Source organism: Triticum aestivum, chromosome 2B (assembly GCF_018294505.1).
Source record: "Triticum aestivum cultivar Chinese Spring chromosome 2B, IWGSC CS RefSeq v2.1, whole genome shotgun sequence".
Lineage (NCBI taxonomy): Eukaryota > Viridiplantae > Streptophyta > Magnoliopsida > Poales > Poaceae > Triticum > Triticum aestivum.
Window position 1 is genome coordinate 7,455,219 of NC_057798.1, and position 20,694 is coordinate 7,475,912.

The window sequence follows — 20,694 nt, forward strand, 5'->3', positions numbered from 1 at the left end:
ACGGATCGTTCCTTAGCCGTGTGCGGTGCCCCCCTCCACCATATTCCACCTCGGTCATATCGTCGCGGAGTTTAGGCGAAGCCCTGCACCGGTAGAGCATCATCATCGTCACCACGCCGTCGTGCTGACGGAACTCATCCCCGAAGCTTTGCTGGATCGGAGCCCGGGGATCGTCATCGAGCTGAACGTGTGCTGAACTCGGAGGTGCCGTACGTTCGGTACTTGGATCGGTCGGATCGTGAAGACGTACGACTACATCAACCGCGTTGTTATAACGCTTCCGCTTACAGTCTATGAGGGTACGTGGACAACACTCTCTCCTCTCGTTGCTATGCATCATCATGATCTTGCGTGTGCGTAGGAATTTTTTTGAAATTACTACGTTTCCCTACACCCCCTAGGGTGGTCCCCACCAAAGGGAGAAGTCACATTTGCTTACTACCAGGTGATCATCTCTTTGTACTCACAAGTTGCAGTTACAGTTAATCATATCTCACATGTTTGGCCGGGTTTTCTTGGAAGCTCATATATGTAAGCACTTCTTAGTGAGAATTGCAAAGGCAGCCACTTTACCTCGGCACTTGTAATGTATAGAAAACATTGCCATAGAAGTACACCTGTCGCCGAGACTAGTAGCTGTGTGCTCCTTTCTAGTTTCGGATACAGATTCAGTGTTATAAATTTTGGCATATAATTCATAATTTGTAGGTTAAATTGATGGTCAAGTCATTGTGTGTGTGTCTCATAAACTGGAATAGAGGAAGTGTTTCTATGTAGATGAGAGAAGAAGGTTAGTCACCAAATGAGTATATCCCTATCACCCCTGTGTGAGCACTTTGTATGTGGACCAATTTTATAAGTCGCTGTTAAATATGGATAATTATTGAATTTACTATGATACTTATATTTAAATTTGTATCGCAGAGACAAGAAAGAAAGTGTGCTTCTTAAACTAACAAAAATTAAACATTGTCTGCTTTTTTATCCTGCATGCACAATTCTAATGTTAGGGCCATCTCTAGTTCAAAGCAATTTCTGCATAAATAAGATCATAGAAATTAAAGATTGTATGCATACCTCCCTTCACTACATATCCTGCCCATGAATTCTACACTCAACTGCCAACGTGCTCACACTACTTTCACATCCGCTCGCCCCACTTCTTCGCGAGAGATCAGATCAGATCATCCTCCTTTTCCAAGAAAATCTATTCGACGGTTCGGCAGCCACAATTGCATCTCAGGGCCTGAGATCACAAGTGCAAAAGAAAGTGAAGCCTTCACACGAGATTGCCATGCTAATTTTTTCTGCTTAATTCAACAGAAGTTCTCTATTTGGATTAATTTAGCTTTACTTGTTGTCTTCCTAAAATTAATTACACTTTTTAGTTACCTAGAATAAAATTAACAAGAACCATTCTAATCAGGAAAGGTTTATATGATGTCCATTGTAGGAATTAGAACCCTATGAACTAGTCCACATAGGCTGGTCAATCGGTCCTGGCGATCGATTACTGTAAACTCAACACTAGGATAACTAGCGCTCACCCAAAGGGGTTGGATTTGCTTGAACTTTCTCAGAAAGTTCATTTTTGGCGGAAGCTTCTAACGAAACTCACTTGTTGTAAATTAAGAGACATAATAGCCGATTGTCACCCAAAAATCGACTGTCTGCACACAAATGTCTACCTTAAATAGTTAACTTTCTGATGACTTATAAGTAGGAAGGAGAGCCGTTCATCGCTATCGTAATACATCAGCCTGGACAACAAGTTTAATTATTAATTATGTACCTAGAGGAAGCTAGTCAGGATAAAATTAGAAGATTATTTCTGTTTGATAGGTCTCTCCTGATTAATATTACAGGTAAGTGACAAGAGGTTAGTTCACCAACTACAGCACGTAGTGCTCTCATCTTCTGTAAAAGCACGTGCGTCCAGTCAGCTTGCTAGATATGTTCCTTATTAGTAGGAAGCTTCCGGGGACAGACATTCCACACAAACTATATATCGCCAACTTGTGGTTAAGTGATTCCCAAGGAAAGATCATGTCCCAGAATAGTCTGACGGCCTGTGTAGACTAAGACCCTGCTTCTGCTTGGATGATCGTATTTTGGGCTCATGAGTGCAAAAATTAATCCATCATCTGCCGGACTTTGCTATTTTACAGCAGTTAAAAAAATTGCTTTTTCTAGGTAGAGTGGCATGCCGTTGGTTATGTATTTATATTCAAATCTATGTCTAATAAAATACAAAAAAAATCTATGTCTAATAATGTGCAAATGTCACGTTACGATACCTTCAAACCTATAATTGTACACTTCCGGACTTCTAAAAGAGTACACTTCTTCCACTCAAAAGAAAGAAAAAGAGTACACTTCTTCCACTCAAAAGAAAGAAAAAGAGTACACTTTATTTCAACAACTATGAGGTTGTACTCTTTGGTTTTAGTGGAGCGTAACTATACCCTACTCTGGCAACAGTGTGTGTGTGTGTGTGTGTGTGTGTGTGTGTGTGTGTGTGTGTTTGTGTTTAGACAAGAGTGCATGCATGTGGTTGCAACGGTATAATAATATGCCCACTTATATCTCCAAGCATTGGCCAGCCCAAGCATAAATACCCTGCAGATTAATCCAAACAGAGAACTTCAATCGTGAGACTCAGGCTGTAGACAAACAAAGCAGTGGGTTGGGGACGAGCTACCCCGCTAGCAATGGACACAGCAGCAGTGGCTGCCGAGGGGGAGGAGGAGAGCGTGGGGCAGCAAGAGAAGGTGTCCTTCATGGGGCTCTTCCGGTACGCCGACGGCACGGACCTGCTGCTGATGCTGGTCGGCACAGTGGCCGCGCTGGCCAACGGCGTCTCGCAGCCCCTCATGACGATCATCTTCGGTGACACCCTCAACGCCTTCGGCGACGCCACCGGCGATGACGTCCTTCAGCGGGTCAACAAAGTAAGGCCCATCTGTCTAACCTTCCATGGCAGGCTTAATTACACCGTACGTCCTCGTCTGTGTGTATTGCTGCGTCCGAGTTGGTATACCTCTGTAACTTAATAGTATAAGAAGTTTTTTGACTGACAATATGACAGTGTCAAAAAACGTTATATTTCCCAAACTTTGACTTTTTCTTTTTAGAAATCAGAGCCTTAGAGCTCAATCCATTACTCAAGAAGAAGAGCATTGATCAGTTAATTAGCCAAAAACTAGGCCAAAACCGAAACTTTGACTCATCTTACACTAACGCAACTCCAACCATGCATCTCCGATCTTCCTAAATTTACCTCCCTTTTAGAAGGCTGTTTGTGGGCCTTCTTTTTTGGTGCCTCTCCAACCGTCACCCCTACATCCTTCGCTCTTGTTCTTTTTCTTCTCCTCTTTTCTCATAATAAGAATAGAAAAAGAAGTAAGCGGCAGCACAGGGAGCTCTGAGGTCTCCGGCAAGCTCTGGTGAGCCCGGACGATCCCAGGAGAGCTACGGCGAGCTCTAGCTGTCGATGCTAGCGCCGGGGGCAGCAGATCGAAGAAGATGGGTGGTGGTAGGAAGGCAATTTCATGGCGGTTGGAGTCTTGTGGGAAGGATGGAGAGCCCCTATTCTCTCCCTAGATGTAGGGGAAATAGGGTGAAAGAGAGCCCTCCCTACAACACAAGGTGAGTATGGGAGGGTTTTAGTGTTTTTGTTTTGTTTTGCTGAAACCCCATAAAATAGGGGTGCCATCACCAATATAAAATTAATCATCACACACGGTTCAAGAAAGCATATCACATACGGCTTCCCTCAGTATGTGCACAAAACTGTATCGATTTTGGGGTCTCATTGCACACCGACCCTAACTCACATGCAATATTTAGTCAATATCCCACAGTCACATGAAACAAAATCGTGTGAGTTGTGAACCACAGATTAAAAAGGGAGCACAGACGAGATGGAGTGTCATAAAGACGGGTAGACAACCAACACATCGTAGATCCATCATTTTTGTGGAATCACGGAGCCCGAGCTCACTAGGAGATGAAGGAGTTGTTGTTTGCCACTCCTTCTGCAACTTGGTCACACTAGTACTGTAACATCCACCGTTGTTGCCAAGGAAACACAAAAGGTAGTCATGGAAGGAGCTTGACGACCACCATCACCAACCTCTCCTCGTCTTGGCCAAATATGGTAAAGGGAACCCTTCCTCTACTTGTCTACACGAATCTGGTGAAGTACAACTGTGGCTGCCAAGCTGACGAAGGAGGCAAGCCTCACCCTGAACCATGAGTTTGTTGGAGGGAGCTCTCAGGGGGTGTAGGCACACAGACGACCATGAGGTGCGGCGCCCTGATTCCCGAGGCTTAACAGCTAGAGCTTGCCGGTGTAGTGTTGTGGCCATCGTCTTCTGCTGCCCTCCTGAGGCTTGACAACTGTCGATGCTAGCACCGGCAGCAGAAGATAATGGGTTTTTAGCAAGCACTAGCCGTCGATGCTAGCATTGTGGCCATCCGGTGTAGAGAAGATGAGTGAGCGGCGACGGAGGGGGGAGGGCATCGGTTGCTGGTGATTTGAGAGAGGGAGATGGGAAGATTAGAGGGTGATGGTACAGAGAAAGGTGGGCAAAGATGGAGGAGAGGACTACGTAAGTTGGAACCTTTTACACATGGGCTTAAAGTTTTGACCGTGTGTGATATGTTATTGTCACCTGAAACCATTTTGCGATGTAGGTGTATTTGTTATAGTTCGAAATAAACAATCCTGGCTGCCTTACTCCGGCGACTTTTTGAAACCATGTGCCCTAGGTGTCTTAAATGGCATATTCTATGCCGGTGAACCATGTGAACTAATACTATTCTATTACCATGAAACTATTTTCACAATATCCTAATTTTGTTAATTTACAGTGGGATATATCCATGTTATAAATGATGATCAAAATTGCATATCGTATACCATATTAATATTTGAAACCCCATCTATTTAGGATCAGAGAGACCACATGAATATCCAAATTATCATCTATTTAACATATTCTCATTGTAATACATTCACGTGATAAATAATGGTCAATGTTTCATATTTGATGCCATTCAATATCCAAACTTCATCTATCTACAGACACATGGAGTACATAAAGCATGATACATACACCATGAAAAACAAAACATCTTGAGGTTAATCCGATGGGCTCCCTTATGTTTAACCAATCCACAACTGATATATCTTCATAATAGCAAAATAAATAACAACTGCTATATATGACATCCTAATTGTACATAAACATTAGCATAATCATGCAATTCTACTAGATCAGACGATGTGTGCTAAATCAAAATAACGGCAAGAAACTATCATATGAGTATATGACCACTATGTAAGGAATATTTACCAGCAATGGATCACAACATTCCACGGGATGATAACCGGTCAGACCCGACCTAGAATATTGTGAAATGAAGCAACACATTCCTTAGGCCCAAGGAATTCATCCTCAATCCTAACCTGGGAATTTCCTATTTCAGCGCTTAAGGCGCTGAATTGCGCCCTAATAATAGAAACTGCTCACACTGGAAGTAAACTGGCCGACCCATGAATAGATGGTTTTCTAGTTTTGGTACCTTCCTTGAAGGTTCCACTGTTGTGGGTTTCCCAAATTTTTAGAACCTTCTTGAAGGTTCTTCTTGGCTAGTTTTTATAGTATTTTTTTTTCATTTTCTATTATTTCAAATTCATGAACACAATTTTATGAATATATTTTCCCAATTCCTAAAAATTATTCAAATTCATGAGATTTTTAGAATTTATGAAGATTTTCAAATTAAGGAAAATTTTCTAATTTTTTGAACTTTTTAAGACTCAATGGACATTATGAAAATATCTGATTTTTTGATTCATTGTTTTTAAAATTAGAACATTTTTAAACTTTTTTAAGTCTTTAAAATTCATGAATGCCTTTTCAAAATTTGAAAGTATGGATTTTTAACCTATAAAAGACCATATTTGTTAATCAAAAATGTGTTTATCCTAAAGCATTAGACGGGCCAGCGAGTGTCAAGCAGCCGAGCCAAGCAAGCGGACTAGATAATGGGCTGCGGCCCACCTAGCATCCGCACGAGCACCAGTGATGATTTAGGCGCAAGACAAAATCACTAGTTGAGGAGTACTCGTTACAAAGATCACTCCTACCTTCTCATAAAAAAAAGATCAGGTAAAAAATTCCCTAAAAAAACCTTCCCATAAGAAAAAGATCAATCCCACCTTCCCAGGTTGCGACAAGTGGCGCGCTGCATGTGCGCCTCTTGTCACAATCTGGGAGTTTTCCCTTTTTTTCGTAGATCCGTTTATTCAAAATGTTTATCTCTTAAACCGTGCGTCGAAATCTTGAACCGTTTTCACCGTTGGATTCCTCGCATCGATATCTTCAAAACTAGATCCCATGTTGATAGGTTTTGAAAAACCGAACCGGGAGAACGGGTTTTTCCCTTTTCTAAAGAGGCATGCCCGTGCCTCTCGTGAAATCACAACTGTGCCTCTTGCAGAAGCAAAACTGTGCCTCTCGTGGAAGGAAAAAAATAGAAAACGCATTTTTTCGTTTTCGAGACTCGCGAAAGCATAACCGAGCCTCTCGCAGAAGCAAAATCGTGCCTCTCCTAGAAGGAAAAAAACAGAAAACATGTTTTTTCCCTTTCCGATAGGCACGACAGTGACTCTCGCGAAAGTACAACCGTGCCTCTTGCGGAAGCAAAACCGTGCTTTTCGTGAAAAAAAACAGAAAACGTGTTTTGTTCTGTTTGTGAAAGGCACGGCCGTGACTCTCGCGGAAGAAAAAGAACAGAAAATGCGTTTTTGTTTTGTTTTCGAGAGGCATGATCATGCCTCTCGCGAAAGCATAACCGTGCCTTTCGCGGAAGCAAAACCGTGACTCTCGTCAAAAAATAAAAAGGAAAAGCGTATTTTTTGACCAAATTTTATTTGACCCAAAAGCTAAGGTAGGCCGATGGAAAACCAAAACGTCAAAAAAACCCCCGGAAAAAACCTTTTAAAAAGCCAAAAACATGTGCGGAAAAATAAAAAAAATCTGGAGGGAGCGCCCAGAGCGCGACACATGGCGGGCGGCTGAGAGCACGCCAAGTGAGCTGATCGTTGCAAGGCTCCCGAAGGAGCACTCGTGAACTAGTTGGTCTCGGTGCAAGAAGGGGCGAGTCTATGTCTTGCCATTAGCAAGATGGAAGTCGAGCTCGCCTACATAGACCTGGTAGTGGGCCGACCTAGTAGTCATATGGTTTCATCACACTGACATCACGCAGTTTGTTTACTTTTATTTTTTTAACTTTTTATATTAAAACATAATAAACAAATATATTATATAAAATAATTTATTTAATTATTTTAAAGTGTTCATCACATATTACAAAAATGTTCATGCAATGTCAAAAAATGTTCTAACCTTTAAAATGTTTCTATCAATAAACAAATGTGTGATATGCCGGAATGTTATACTTTTTAAAGAATGTTTGTGTAGTTAAAAAAATAGTATGGTACCATTAAGAGTGTACATTTTAATTTGTAAAAAAATGTCCACATGTTTCAAAAATATGTTTTGACTTCTTAAAGCAATTTTATACAATGTTAAAAAATGTTTGCATAGTTTTGAAAATATTTTGTATCATTTGGATAAAATGTCTCAAAAACATATTTGAAAAATGTTTAACACGTATTAAAAATAAATTTAAAACGCATATTTCAAATAAATATAATCATCTATGTTGAATTTTTTTTATATAATATATGTTTTAGATGTGTACGAAAAATTTACAATGTGTATGAAAAAGTAGACATCAAAACATATATTTGAAATATGCCAATCCCGCATTTGAAAGATCTTAAACATGTATAAAAACATGTTCTTGGTGTATACGAAGAATGTACAATGTGTATGAAAAACCTAAACATGTGTTGAAAAAAAGAACAAAGAAAGATAAAAAAACCCAGAGCGAATCAGTGAAAACCGAAGAAAGAAACAAAGAAACCAAAGAAAAGAACATACAAATAAAGAGAAATAAGGAAAAACAGAAGAAAACTCGAAGAAAACCGAAAAAACCATTGTAGGAACATGCGCGAAGCTTGTACAGACTTGTAGGAAATATAGAGAACTCTCTCCCGTACAAAAAATGTAGGAACTTGCGCGAAGCTTCATTAGCACAAAAATAATTCGGGAGAGATTCCTCTATATTTCCCCTCTCATTCCCTAATTATAAAGACAAAATGATACTCTTTCCATTTTTACTTACTCCGCATATTAGTGTGTGTGTGTGTGTGTGTGTGTGTGTGTGTGTGTGTGTGTGTGTGTGTGTGTTATGCAAATATATTGAATGATGATTCGGATGGTATTGATTTTCTTATTGTGGACGTAATAATTTTTTGTACAAACTTGGTCAATGTTTACAAAATTTGGTTCGAGACAAAGCTAATATGCGAAGTAAATAAAAACCGAGGAAGTATTTTTAAAAGACTCGCTAAAAGTTATAGCGATAGTTGGTATTAATGATTGTTAAATGGTTTCATTCCCTATTTTGGTAGCATTTTTAGGAGATGGAGTGTCAGAGCATTCGTTCGAGTTAACTAGCTACTCTACTGTGTGGCACCAGGCTGCAACCGATATCCAAGCTCCACCACCTCTGAAAACTGCACCTCCACCATTCGTGGCATGTTTGTCAGCATCGGTCTATCCCGGCCTTGTGCATCATATCCATCTCAATTCTCCATACCAAGCTCATTTAGGTTGTTCTTCTAGTTATAACAATAGCATCTTCCCAGAAAAAATTTATAACAATAGCATGCCATTATTTTGTGGTCATCGTTGTTGGTCACAATCACAATGTAGTTTTTTTGCCATTATGCATATCAATTTCAACACGCATAATTTTATTTTCCAGTACTTATTTCTTCCATTCATTAACTATGGGACCCACACATGCATGGAGCACATGCAGTTGACGAGGCACCATTATTTGCCACATGGATTGTTTGACAAGTCAACCGAGTGCCTCATAGATTAAACTAGAGAATAGCTCGTGCGTTGTTGCGGGAATCGATTGCAACACATTTTGAGTGATTTGATTGTATAAAACATGAATAGTTGAATTAATAATATATGAACCAAAACGGAAAACATATATTATGCATTGCATTTGATGATTGTATAGTCGAAAAATATTTTGACTATAATAATATAATGGGAAACTTTTTTCCCATGCACGTTGAGTGGCACTTTGATGAGGTGGCATGTGTGGTGAGGTGGGATGTGCGGATGTGATCACAAATAATGGAAAACTTGTTCTTTTGCATGTTGTGGTGGGCCTTTGACGAGGCGGCATGTGTGCATGTTAAGATAATAGAGGTAGTGGGGATGAACTGTTTAGGTATATAGATACAAAACTATATGATGAACCAGTGACATTAGAATCATTACGAGTCATACTTTTTTTTACTATTTACTGTAGGGCAATAACCCTACGTCCTTTATTACATAAACTTTTGCCTAGACCTGTTTAAATCCGGTCCCACCGGGAGTCAAACCCAGGACCTGTGCTACTAAGGTCGTTGCAACCACTAGGCTACATGCCCTTTCTCGGCAAGTCATATTTAGTGACCATAATGTGCATATTAGAAAGTATCGTGAGCATACCGTGGTTTCACCTCAACTCCAGTGACCACCAATGTATTTATCTCTAAGCCCATTTAGATTGTTCTTCTAGTTGTAACAATAGCACGCTATTATGCTTTTGGCCGTGGGTTTGCATGTTATTGTCGGTCACAACGTGGCTTTTCTGCCATTCTACAATCCAACTTTAGCATCAACGTGTATGCCTTTCCTAAGTAAATTAGCTTTTGAGGATGTATATAGGGTCGCGCTATTCGTCATTCTGGATGAGGAATAGTTATTTTTCACCCGCTCTCTATTTTGACATCAATGCACCGTAATTTTACGTTTTGTAAATTTAGTCTTATTTTATACGTAAAAACAGAATGTAAGAAAATATATGCTTGTCATAAAAAATATTTTACGTTACGTAAAATTATGAATGTAAAATACATAAAATGCGATTTTTCTGGTCTTATAACCTATATTTTTGTTTTCTTATACCAAATTTTACGTAGTAAATCAATATAAATGTAACTATTTCTATCCCAAACGTAATTTATTTATGAAGTGATTGTAAGATTACCTCGGATGAAAAATAACTTATTCTGCATCCTGGGAATTTTCTCATAGCAAAAAATTGTGCCATTTATGTGCTAAACCATTATTAACTAAATATGTCACAAATCGGTTGATCATCATAACAACTCCTAAGCAGATCACAGCTGTTAGAGCTATGTAACTGTACATAGGAATATAATTGTTGGATCACATAACCGTACAATTCATATTCAGTGAATAATTAAACTTCATTAAAAAAGATAAAAGTATACTTTGCGTCCCTCAATTCTAGACAGAGTCTAGATTTGGTCCCTCAACTTCAAAACCTAACAACTTGCATCCTTAACTTTTGAAACCGGACAAGATTCATCTCTGGTCATGGTTTTGACCGGTTTTGGTGCTGTCCTACCCCGGTTTTGACCGTTCCAACTCAAATTTGCCTACCTTTTCCAAGCCCACGTAATGTTTTTAAATTCGGTTACTTTTTCAAATACATGAACCTTTTTAAAATTTGTGTACTTTTTAAAATCTGCGTACTTTTTCCAACTTCATGTACTTTTTCAAATATGCGTATTTTTTAAAGTTCATTTATTTTTTAAAGTTCATTTAATGTTTTAAATTGATGTACCTTTTCATATTCGAGTACATTTTTTTTGAAAGAGTTCATGAATTTGAAAAATTTATGCGAACTTGAAAAAAGTACGCGGATATGGACTTCTTTTGCCCAAAAATATGTGGATTTCAAAAATTATTTCAACTTGAAACAAGCACGTGAATTTCATACAAAGTTCATGGATTATAAAAGGAACACAAATTTAAAAAAAAATGCGGACTTTGAAAAGCATGTGGATTTCAAATAAGTATGCGATTTCAAAAAGAGTTCATGGCTTTGCAAAATACTTGGATTTGATAAACTACACAAACTTGGGAAAAATATGGGGATTTGAAAAAAGTACATAAATGTTAAAAAATCACGGATTTGAAAAAAGTACGCGAATTTCAGAATAGTTCGCTGATTTGAGAAAAGTATGTTTATTTTTGAAAAAAAAAGTACGCGAATTTCAGAATAGTTCGCTGATTTGAAAAAAATATGTTTATTTTTTACAAAAAATACGCGACCCTGAAAAACCTACGCAGAGTTGAAAAGTGTATGTGGATTTCAAAACTTCACAGGTATAAAAATTACTGGAATATGAGTGAGCACCAGTCAAAACAGGGGTGAGTCAACACCAAAACCGGTCAAAACCGAGTCCAGGGACTAATCTTGTCCAGTTTCGGTTGTTGGGGGTGCAAGTTGTCCGGTTTGGAAGTTGAGGGACCAAATCTAGACTTCACCAAGAGTTGAGGGACGAAAAGTATACTTTTCTCTTAAAAAATATATAATAGACCAAAATTACATTATTATTTGAGTACACACATACCATTATGACGTTATAATCCAGTTCATTGCATTATCTAAATGGGTAAAATTATAAAACATTTAAGATCATAATAGTATTTGTTAAAAGTATCATAATGAAAATTATGGGGTTTAAAGATATTGTAAGGAAACTCTCCTCGGTTCATATCCTAACATGCACAAAAACAATTGTATTGAACATATATTAATCCGAGTGAACGTGAAGACAAGGGTGTCGTTTGTACTATAAAATTATGAAACAATATCTAGGAAATTACAATTTCATACATATGCCGATATGCATACTGTTAAATTGATTTGCATAATCCTAATGGCAGTGACATCTTATTGTGACAACTTAAAGATTAATTTTATCATTATCGCCATTCAAACTCGCTATAAATAAAATACTATATTAAATATGTGCGCTACATAATTCCTATGATAAAACATTACGTATATGAAACAAGAAAGCATGCACCCAATGTTATCTAAGTTTGACATTCAATATGTCTAAAATATATATAGATTCATAAGGTCACAATTGTCTGATTATATTCGTCCAATTCTCTCATTAATACTACAATTTAATTATTGTTTATTATACGCATGCAAAAGTATTGATAAAAAAATCCATATTAGAAACTTAGCAAGTAATAAAATTTATCTTATTTGGAATAGTGGAAGTACTATTGTTTCAACGTACAAAACTTGCCAATGTAGACATATCAATAATAGTTATGCTCATGTTCATTCTACAAAGCAATTTGGGAAACCTATCTAATGTCATGTACTCACTCCGTCACAAAATAAGTGTCGCTGATTTAGTACAAAGTATATAGTTCAAAAATTAATTCTTGATATTTTGCGCTATTCATGTAGTACTGTAATTTCATGTGATGCCACTTACAAAGGGTAGACTGAATCACAGGTTGAACTTTAGTTTGCATATCTGAAAGAACTATTCTTACCAGTATATTTAAAAAAAATTAAAGACCTACGTGCCCTACCCCGTGAACTGATGGGGTTGGAGTACATTTCTCCTTGACACTCCCCCCTTATAGATGTCACAATGAACCGATCATGCATATCACAGGCCTATGTGCTAGTTTCCCAAAATAAAGATAGTACATCATAATGCCAGTCCTTGAAATTGGTTTGTGAGGTCACTAGCCCAACAACTCATAAAAGTTATAGTTGAAACTCCAGTGGTTCGAACAAAGAATTGCCAGTTGCCAGCTTGGTTGCCACTTGTGCGCTTCACCATGTTGGGGGTGGAGATGATTCACGTTGTCAGCTTACCATTGGAGATGATCCACACTGTCAGTTTACCATCGGGAGCTAGATAAACATAATTGATTGATGCTTAATCAATTTTGTCCATGAATTCCAGCTTGAAGAAAACACTACAATCTCTAGTAAGAAATACACTAACCGATCCACACAATTTTGCTCCATCCTCTACATTCTACATGGATATATAAATTTTGGAGCTCAAATTTCAAAATTTCACTGATAGGTTACCTTAGCGGTTAATATTCATTTGTAGTTCAAGACACTTGTTCTATGTTCATTTATCCATCTACAAGATCTATGCATATGTGGGATCATCGTGGATTGGTCATAATTCCGGTTCTGGAAGAATTTCTAGCCAACTTGAAGCTTTTTAACCACATATCATCACTTATCTACATAAATAGTAATATTTATTTCTTTGCACATATACATGGCTGTCAGATGGCAAACACATGAATACATTATTCATTTTATTCCCGTTTGTTTTTATGCAGGTGGTTCTACAATTTGTCTACTTGGGTATCGGAACAACAATCGTCTCCTTTCTTCGTGAGCACGAGCACACTTTGTACACCTATACATATGCGTTTCTGTCACCTGCCTTGATACTAGCTAGTTGTTGGCATGTTTGAGAAGATGGCAGTTAATGCACATGCATGCTTATTTTTTCAATATGCAAGTTAGTATCATCATGCCGTGAATTCCAGCTCATGTTGCTAAAGTTCTTATCCAGGGAGGATAGCAAACCTTTTGCATATAGGATAAACAATGTTTATATGTTCTTTTATTTCAACAGAATGAAATTATATTTGAAATCACGACGACATTTTTTGCTCATGTAACACATTCAATATAAATATTTTGATCATATGTAAACCAAAGTGTTGATCATCCCAAGCCAACTTGTTGTCTATGCAGAGGTGTCATGTTGGACACTTACCGGTGAAAGGCAAGCGACACGCATTCGATCTCTATACCTCAAAGCTGTGTTGAGACAGGATATATCATTCTTTGACCTAGAAATGACAACTGGGCAGATCGTTTCGAGAATGTCCGGTGATACTGTCCTAGTTCAGGATGCTATTGGTGAGAAGGTAAGGAATTTCTCCAAGTACAATGAAGAACATGTAAGAAAAAAATTGTATTCATTATATTCCTAATCTTATTGAAATTAACATAGACATGCATTCTAAACTCTTCAGGTCGGCAAGTTTCAATCACTTGTGGCTACTTTCGTTGGTGGTTTCATTGTAGGTTTCGTGAAAGGATGGCTTCTATCTCTTGTCATGTTGGCAGCCATACCTCCAGTTGTACTTACTGGAGCAGTAGTGGCAAAAGTGTTGTCCAAAATATCAAGCAGACGTCAAGCATCATACAGTGCTGCGGGTAATGTCGTCGAACAGACAATTAGCGCTATAAAAACAGTAAGTTTAGTTGACAAAACAAGTTTTGAATAATGGCTATTATAAATGAGTTTATGTGCACTCTCTAATTTATATGACGGCTATATATGCAAATAGGTTGTTTCTTTCAATGGGGAGAAGCAGGCCATCACAACATACAATAAACTAATACACAAATCATACAAGACCGCTGTTGAGGAAGGACTTACTAATGGCTTTGGCATGGGTTCTGCTTTCTTTGCACTCTTCTCTAGCTATGGTTTAGCCATCTGGTACGGTGGAAAGTTGGCTCTTACAAAAGGATACACAGGAGGACAAGTCATCACAGTCATATTGTCTATCATTATTGGGGCAGCGTCAGTCTTTACTCATACTTTGAATTAGAATTCATATCTTCCATATCACATTACAGAAAGTGATATCAACTATTTTTTGCAGGACTTTAGGTAATGCAGCCCCATGTATGACTGCCTTTGTAGAAGGACAATTAGCAGCACACCGACTGTTCACAACAATAAGGAGAAAACCAAAAATCGATCCTGATGACAATAATGGTAAGCAATTGGAAGATATGAGGGGAGAAGTTGAGCTGAAGGATGTGTATTTTAGCTATCCAGCAAGGCCTGAGCAACTGATATTTGATGGATTCTCACTTCTCGTGCCTAGTGGCACTACAATGGCTATAGTTGGGGAGAGTGGGAGTGGGAAGTCAACTGTGGTTAGTCTTGTAGAGAGATTCTATGATCCACATGATGGTGAGGTTTTAATTGATGGGATCAATATCAAGAGTTTACAGCTTGATTCAATAAGAGGGAAAATTGGTCTTGTTAGCCAAGAGCCAGTGCTATTTATGACCTCAATTAAAGACAACATAACATATGGCAAGGAAGATGCAACAATTGAGGAGATCAAGAGAGCAGCTGAGCTCGCCAATGCAGCAATTTTCATCGATAAGTTGCCCAACGTGTGTGATAAAACATCATGTAATCCAGATTTATTCCATTTGAGTTGAGTTCTGATATTTACATTTATCTCATACCAGGGTTATGACACAATGGTTGGCCAACGTGGTGCTCAACTTTCAGGGGGGCAAAAGCAAAGAATTGCAATTGCGAGAGCAATCATTAAAAACCCCAAAATACTTCTGTTAGATGAGGCTACTAGCGCATTAGACGTGGAGTCAGAGAGGATAGTTCAGGAGGCATTGGATAGAATAATGGTGGACAGAACTACGCTCGTGGTGGCACATCGTCTAACTACTGTGAGAAATGCTGATTGCATATCAGTTGTTCAACACGGAAAGATAGTTGAACAAGGTCAATATTTCGTTTCTATCACCCATTTTTTACCAATAACCTATTTTTCACATCTTAATTAGATTTTTCAATTTCATGCATATAGGTTCCCATGATGAATTGGTGCTAAACTTGGATGGTGCGTACTCTCAACTTGTTCTGCTACAAGAAAGTCATAAAGAGCATAAAATAGACCATCGATTGTCTACTCCAAGGTCTAAAAGTAAAAGCTTGTCAATGAAGCGGTCAATTAGTGGTTCAATAGGCAATAGTAGTGGGCATTCTTTCACCCTCCCCTTTGGGCTACCTAGCGCAATTGAATTTCCTGGAGGAAATGAAACACTTGGGCAAAATCAGGAAGAGCTGAATGGTGATGGCGAGGTCCGAAAGAAAGCTCCTATGGTACAACTAGCACTTCTTAACAAGCCAGAGGTACCTATTCTTCTGTTAGGATCTCTAGCCGCAGCAGTCCATGGAGTGCTTTTCCCAGTGTTTGGTTTAATACTTTCGGGTGCCATTAAAGCTTTCTATGAGCAACCAGATAAACTCAGAAAGGATACTAGTTTTTGGGGTCTGATGTGTGTTGTCATGGGTATCATATCAATAATCTCAATACCAGTAGAGTTCTCCTTGTTTGGACTAGCTGGTGGCAAGCTTATAGAACGCATCCGAGCTTTGTCATTTCAAAGCATTGTGCACCAAGAAGTTGCTTGGTTTGATGATCCGAGAAATTCCAGGTGTGTTACATATTTTCTCTTTGTTTGTTCTTATAAATAGTATGAACTTTACTACCAGTCACTGTATATAATCGCTAAATTACGTCTTACAGCGGAGCACTTGGTGCAAGACTGTCAATTGATTCTTCAAATGTCCGACGTTTAGTGGGAGATAACTTGTCTTTAATGGTTCAGATTATCTCAAATCTAGTTACGGGAGTTGTCATTGCTATCATTGCTGACTGGAAGCTTGCTTTGATTATCATATGCGTGATTCCACTTACTGGTATTCAAGGTTATGCTAATGTGAAGTTCTTGACTGGTTTCAGTCAAGATGCTAAGGTAATTCATTAAACAAAGTTCTTGGGATGTTCCTCAAATTATATGACATTTTGAGAATAATGCCCTAAAACTAGATGCTACACCCTATAGTTAGATATATTTTTCTTTGGGCATAGGCGTTGTATCCAAAGTACATAATTTACCACTAATTTCGGTATTATAGGCATAAAAAGTGAAGAAAACTATACACTTTGGAAATTCCTTGTGAGAAAAATTTATGTATATCATTTAGCTAAAATAAATTTAAAGATATTAGTTGCCAATGTTCCAAAACTTGCTCCAAAAAACGACTTTTGGAGATCCGGAGCGAGTAATGATGCAGTGCATGCATAGCTTGTACTGTCAATCTAGAACTACTAGCTCATTACCCATGATTTTGATGGATTATTTCAGTCAGGGTCCTCAGCTTTCCCATATTCATATATCTCACACGCTATTGTGTACATCTGAGTTCCTTCTTGGCCAGTGTCACGACTTAGTGTTCTTGCTCTCCTTAAAATATTACACCATGTCCTCAACCATAGTCACATACTGTCATTGTTCTATCTCATATTTGGTATGATATATATCTGATATAAATTTTGAAGGAGGTGGCGAACTTAATTTTTTTATAAAATGTTCGCCACCTCCTTCAAAATTTATACTGGATATAGATTTTATGCTTAATTTTTATCCTTAAAACATTACACCATGTCCTCAACCATAGTCACATAGTGTCATTGCTACTTGCTTCGTTGTGATTACTTATTTGTTAGAGATTTTTACTAAGGTGAAAAAGGAAAGAGGAATAGGTGGAAGACCTATAGACAGATCCATTTATATAACAGTAACTGATTAAATTTACGAATTGCAGTCATTTTTCTTACTTCATCAAGCATAGTATGAATCGGCACTTTAGATAACTGTTTTTCATTTTCTTAACACCTTTTGAGTTTGTGATAATGGATTTCTCATCAGATGATGAATGAAGATGCAAGTCAAGTGGCCACAGATGCAGTTAGTAGTATAAGGACTGTAGCTTCTTTTTGTTCTGAAAAAAGAATTACAAGAATATATGAGCAGAAATGTGAAGCCTCAAAGAATCAAGGATTCAAAACAGGAATAGCCGGGGGCATTGGATTTGGTTTTTCATTCCTGATGTTGTACCTTACATACGGTCTTTGTTTCTATGTTGGAGGGCAATTCGTGCGCCATGGCAAATCAAATTTTGGTGATGTTTTTGAGGTACAAATATGCACTATTTCAGCAGTAAAGTTTCTGGTTGAGGATCCTCTTCTTAGTATTTTTTTATCTTAATTCCCTCCATGATTAACCACTTTCATGAGGTCATTTCACATAGTAAGGCATACTTTGCAGGTTTTCTTCGCACTGATGTTAGCAACTTTGGGAGTATCTCAAACAAGTGCAATGGCATCCGATTCAAAAAAAGCAAAGGATTCAGCTATCTCCATATTTGCTTTGCTGGACCGGAAGTCTGAAATCGACTCAAGTAGCAATGAGGGTTTGACTTTAGACGAGGTCAAGGGCAATATCGATTTTCGACATGTCAGCTTCAACTACCCAACACGCCCAGATGTTGTAATATTTAACAACTTTACCCTGCACATTCCCTATGGAAAGGTTAGCCTACTTCTCGTATACTCATCACATTGTTATATCTTGTACAATCATGTACTTGGTGTCTTATGTTTGTTATGGTCCTATATAGACTATTGCACTCGTTGGAGAGAGTGGTTGTGGCAAGTCAACTGTAATCTCTCTGCTGGAGAGATTCTACAATCCTGATTCAGGTACCATTTTATTGGATGGAGTGGAAATCAAGAGCTTGAACATCAACTGGTTGAGGAAGCAAACTGGACTAGTGAGCCAAGAGCCTGTACTCTTCAATGACACAATTCGTGCCAACATAGCCTACGGAAAGGATGAGGAAGTCAGTGAGGAGGAGCTCATTGCAGCGGCGAAGGCATCCAATGCGCACGAGTTCATATCAAGCCTTCCTCAAGGATACGAAACATCTGTTGGGGAGAGAGGGATACAACTATCCGGTGGCCAGAAGCAGCGGGTGGCTATCGCAAGGGCCATACTGAAAGACCCGAAGATACTACTACTTGACGAGGCGACCAGCGCCCTGGATGCTGAATCTGAGCGGATCGTGCAGAATGCCTTGGATCATGTGATGGTTGGCAGGACCACGGTTGCCATGGCGCACCGCCTCTCGACGATCAAAGGCGCCGATGTCATTGCAGTCCTCAAGGATGGTGCAATTGTGGAGAAAGGGGGACACGAGTCCCTGATGATCATCAAAGATGGGGTGTACGCTTCACTAGTTGAACTTCGCTCGGCTCACCATGAAAATGCCTAGTAAACGTACGCGGTACACCATGCCCAATTTGCTGTATCTAGCAGTCTAAGTCTATTTGATGTAAGTTTGCTCGCATTTAAAAGGAGATTCTGCTTCTGCTTTAGATTTTGATTCTGGTTCTGAAACGTACATTTCCTGCTATGTGTAGAGCAGTGTAGTTTTGTGCTGTAATAACTATAGAAATAATTGAAGATCGCCCCTTCAGAAATTATTGTATGGAGATGTCTGTAGCTCTTGTTTTTCTGGCTAAAATCTATCTACTGTTGAGGAATTGATCTTACATACAGTGCAAGCAACAAAAAAGTTGTACGGAGCCATGGTGCAGCCGAACCCATGCTGAACACTCTACATCCTCTCACACCATCTATTGGGATTTGTGTCCGGCGAACATCAAAACTCATGGCGGGAGTCATTAACTGTTGTTTAATAGACTACTAGCATTGCCAATAAAGTCATTGTAAAAGGAAAACAATAAGAAAGAGCAAAAACGACAAGTGAACACTCTGCGTGCTCCATGTTATGGGTCTGGCCCATGCACCGATGCTGTAGAGGTGAGCGAGTCGTACAGCTCGCCTCTAGTGAGTTATAGACGTTCTTGAAATCTGCACAACCCTCCCCTCCAATACTTGTTGTACACGTCTTGGTTTTGACCTTTTTTCCGAAAATTCAGGTGACACCCACCAGGTCGGAAGTTAAAAAAGAACTGGTTGGCGGTGCTAGCCCAGGCCCAACTTATTTCTTAGTGTCTCTGGTAAGAGCCCTGGGTCGAAGAAGGTAATGGAGCTCAAGCGTGAAGGGTCCAAACTATATATTTTCTCTATTCTTCTTTCTTACAGTTTTCCTTTTTGTTCCTCATGTCTGTTAATACTACTAACAATCTCTAGATCTCATGGAGTAGTCACTTTTCACTCAGTTACAAGAATTGTGTACCTATTGAAGGATATACGCAACAAGAAAAGATCTCCTTCAGAAGCGCTAACTGCCGACAGATGGACGATGTCGTGAAAAAAAACCTATCCATGCAACACAGGGTGCCGGCGCTAGATATGTCTTAAATGTATCTGTAATTTTTGCTTGTTCATGCTATAATTATATTATTTTGGCATAGTTTTAGAATCAAAGTTTGTTATTTTTTTGGAATGACCTATCAATTCAATGGCTACTATGAGTTGTTTTTCTTTTGTTGCTATTTTTGGAATTTTCAAGAAAATAAATTTTACAGAACTTAGAAAAATCCTTTACAAATCAGAAAATATTTTGAGTCGGGGAGCTTCCGGAGGCACCTCGCCCAACCTGGGGGGGGGGGGCCCATAACCACCACTCAAGTAGGGAACGTGGTTGCATGGTCGTCCCGTCTTGGCATCCCCCACCTCCTCTCGGTGCTCATGCTTTTATATCGCCCCGAAAACCATGACAATAATTATCAAGGATTTTTCCCGCGCTGCACCTCTCTGTTTCACCGCGGTCCAATGTGGAGGCCTTTTCTGGTACTCTGCCAGATGTGAAAATTATCACAGTGGTCATCTACGTCAAACTTGCTGACAACATGATTACCCATGGTTAATTTTGTTAGGACTATGGGTCCATAGCAATAGCTATATGGCAATGTCCTCCTTATTCTTCAATACAATGAACACATGAGTTGCCTTACATGATTGTGATCGATATGATTTAATTTCTTTGGTGTGTTTGTTGTAGTGTGATGA

General features: G+C 38.8%; 1 protein-coding gene across 1 annotated transcript; it reads left to right on the plus strand.

Annotated features, from left to right (window-relative positions):
- Nucleotides 1-2,529: 2,529 nt before the first annotated feature.
- On the plus strand, nt 2,530-19,231 carry LOC123039876 (ABC transporter B family member 11). Its single transcript, XM_044462867.1, has 12 exons — nt 2,530-2,951; nt 13,365-13,419; nt 13,789-13,964; nt 14,073-14,294; nt 14,391-14,629; nt 14,712-15,237; nt 15,316-15,589; nt 15,675-16,305; nt 16,398-16,626; nt 17,584-17,850; nt 17,983-18,246; nt 18,335-19,231. The coding sequence occupies exons 1-12, from the start codon at nt 2,712-2,714 to the stop codon at nt 18,986-18,988; spliced, it is 3,777 nt and encodes a 1,258-aa protein (XP_044318802.1). The 5' UTR covers nt 2,530-2,711; the 3' UTR covers nt 18,989-19,231.
- The last annotated feature ends 1,463 nt before the right edge of the window (nt 19,232-20,694 follow it).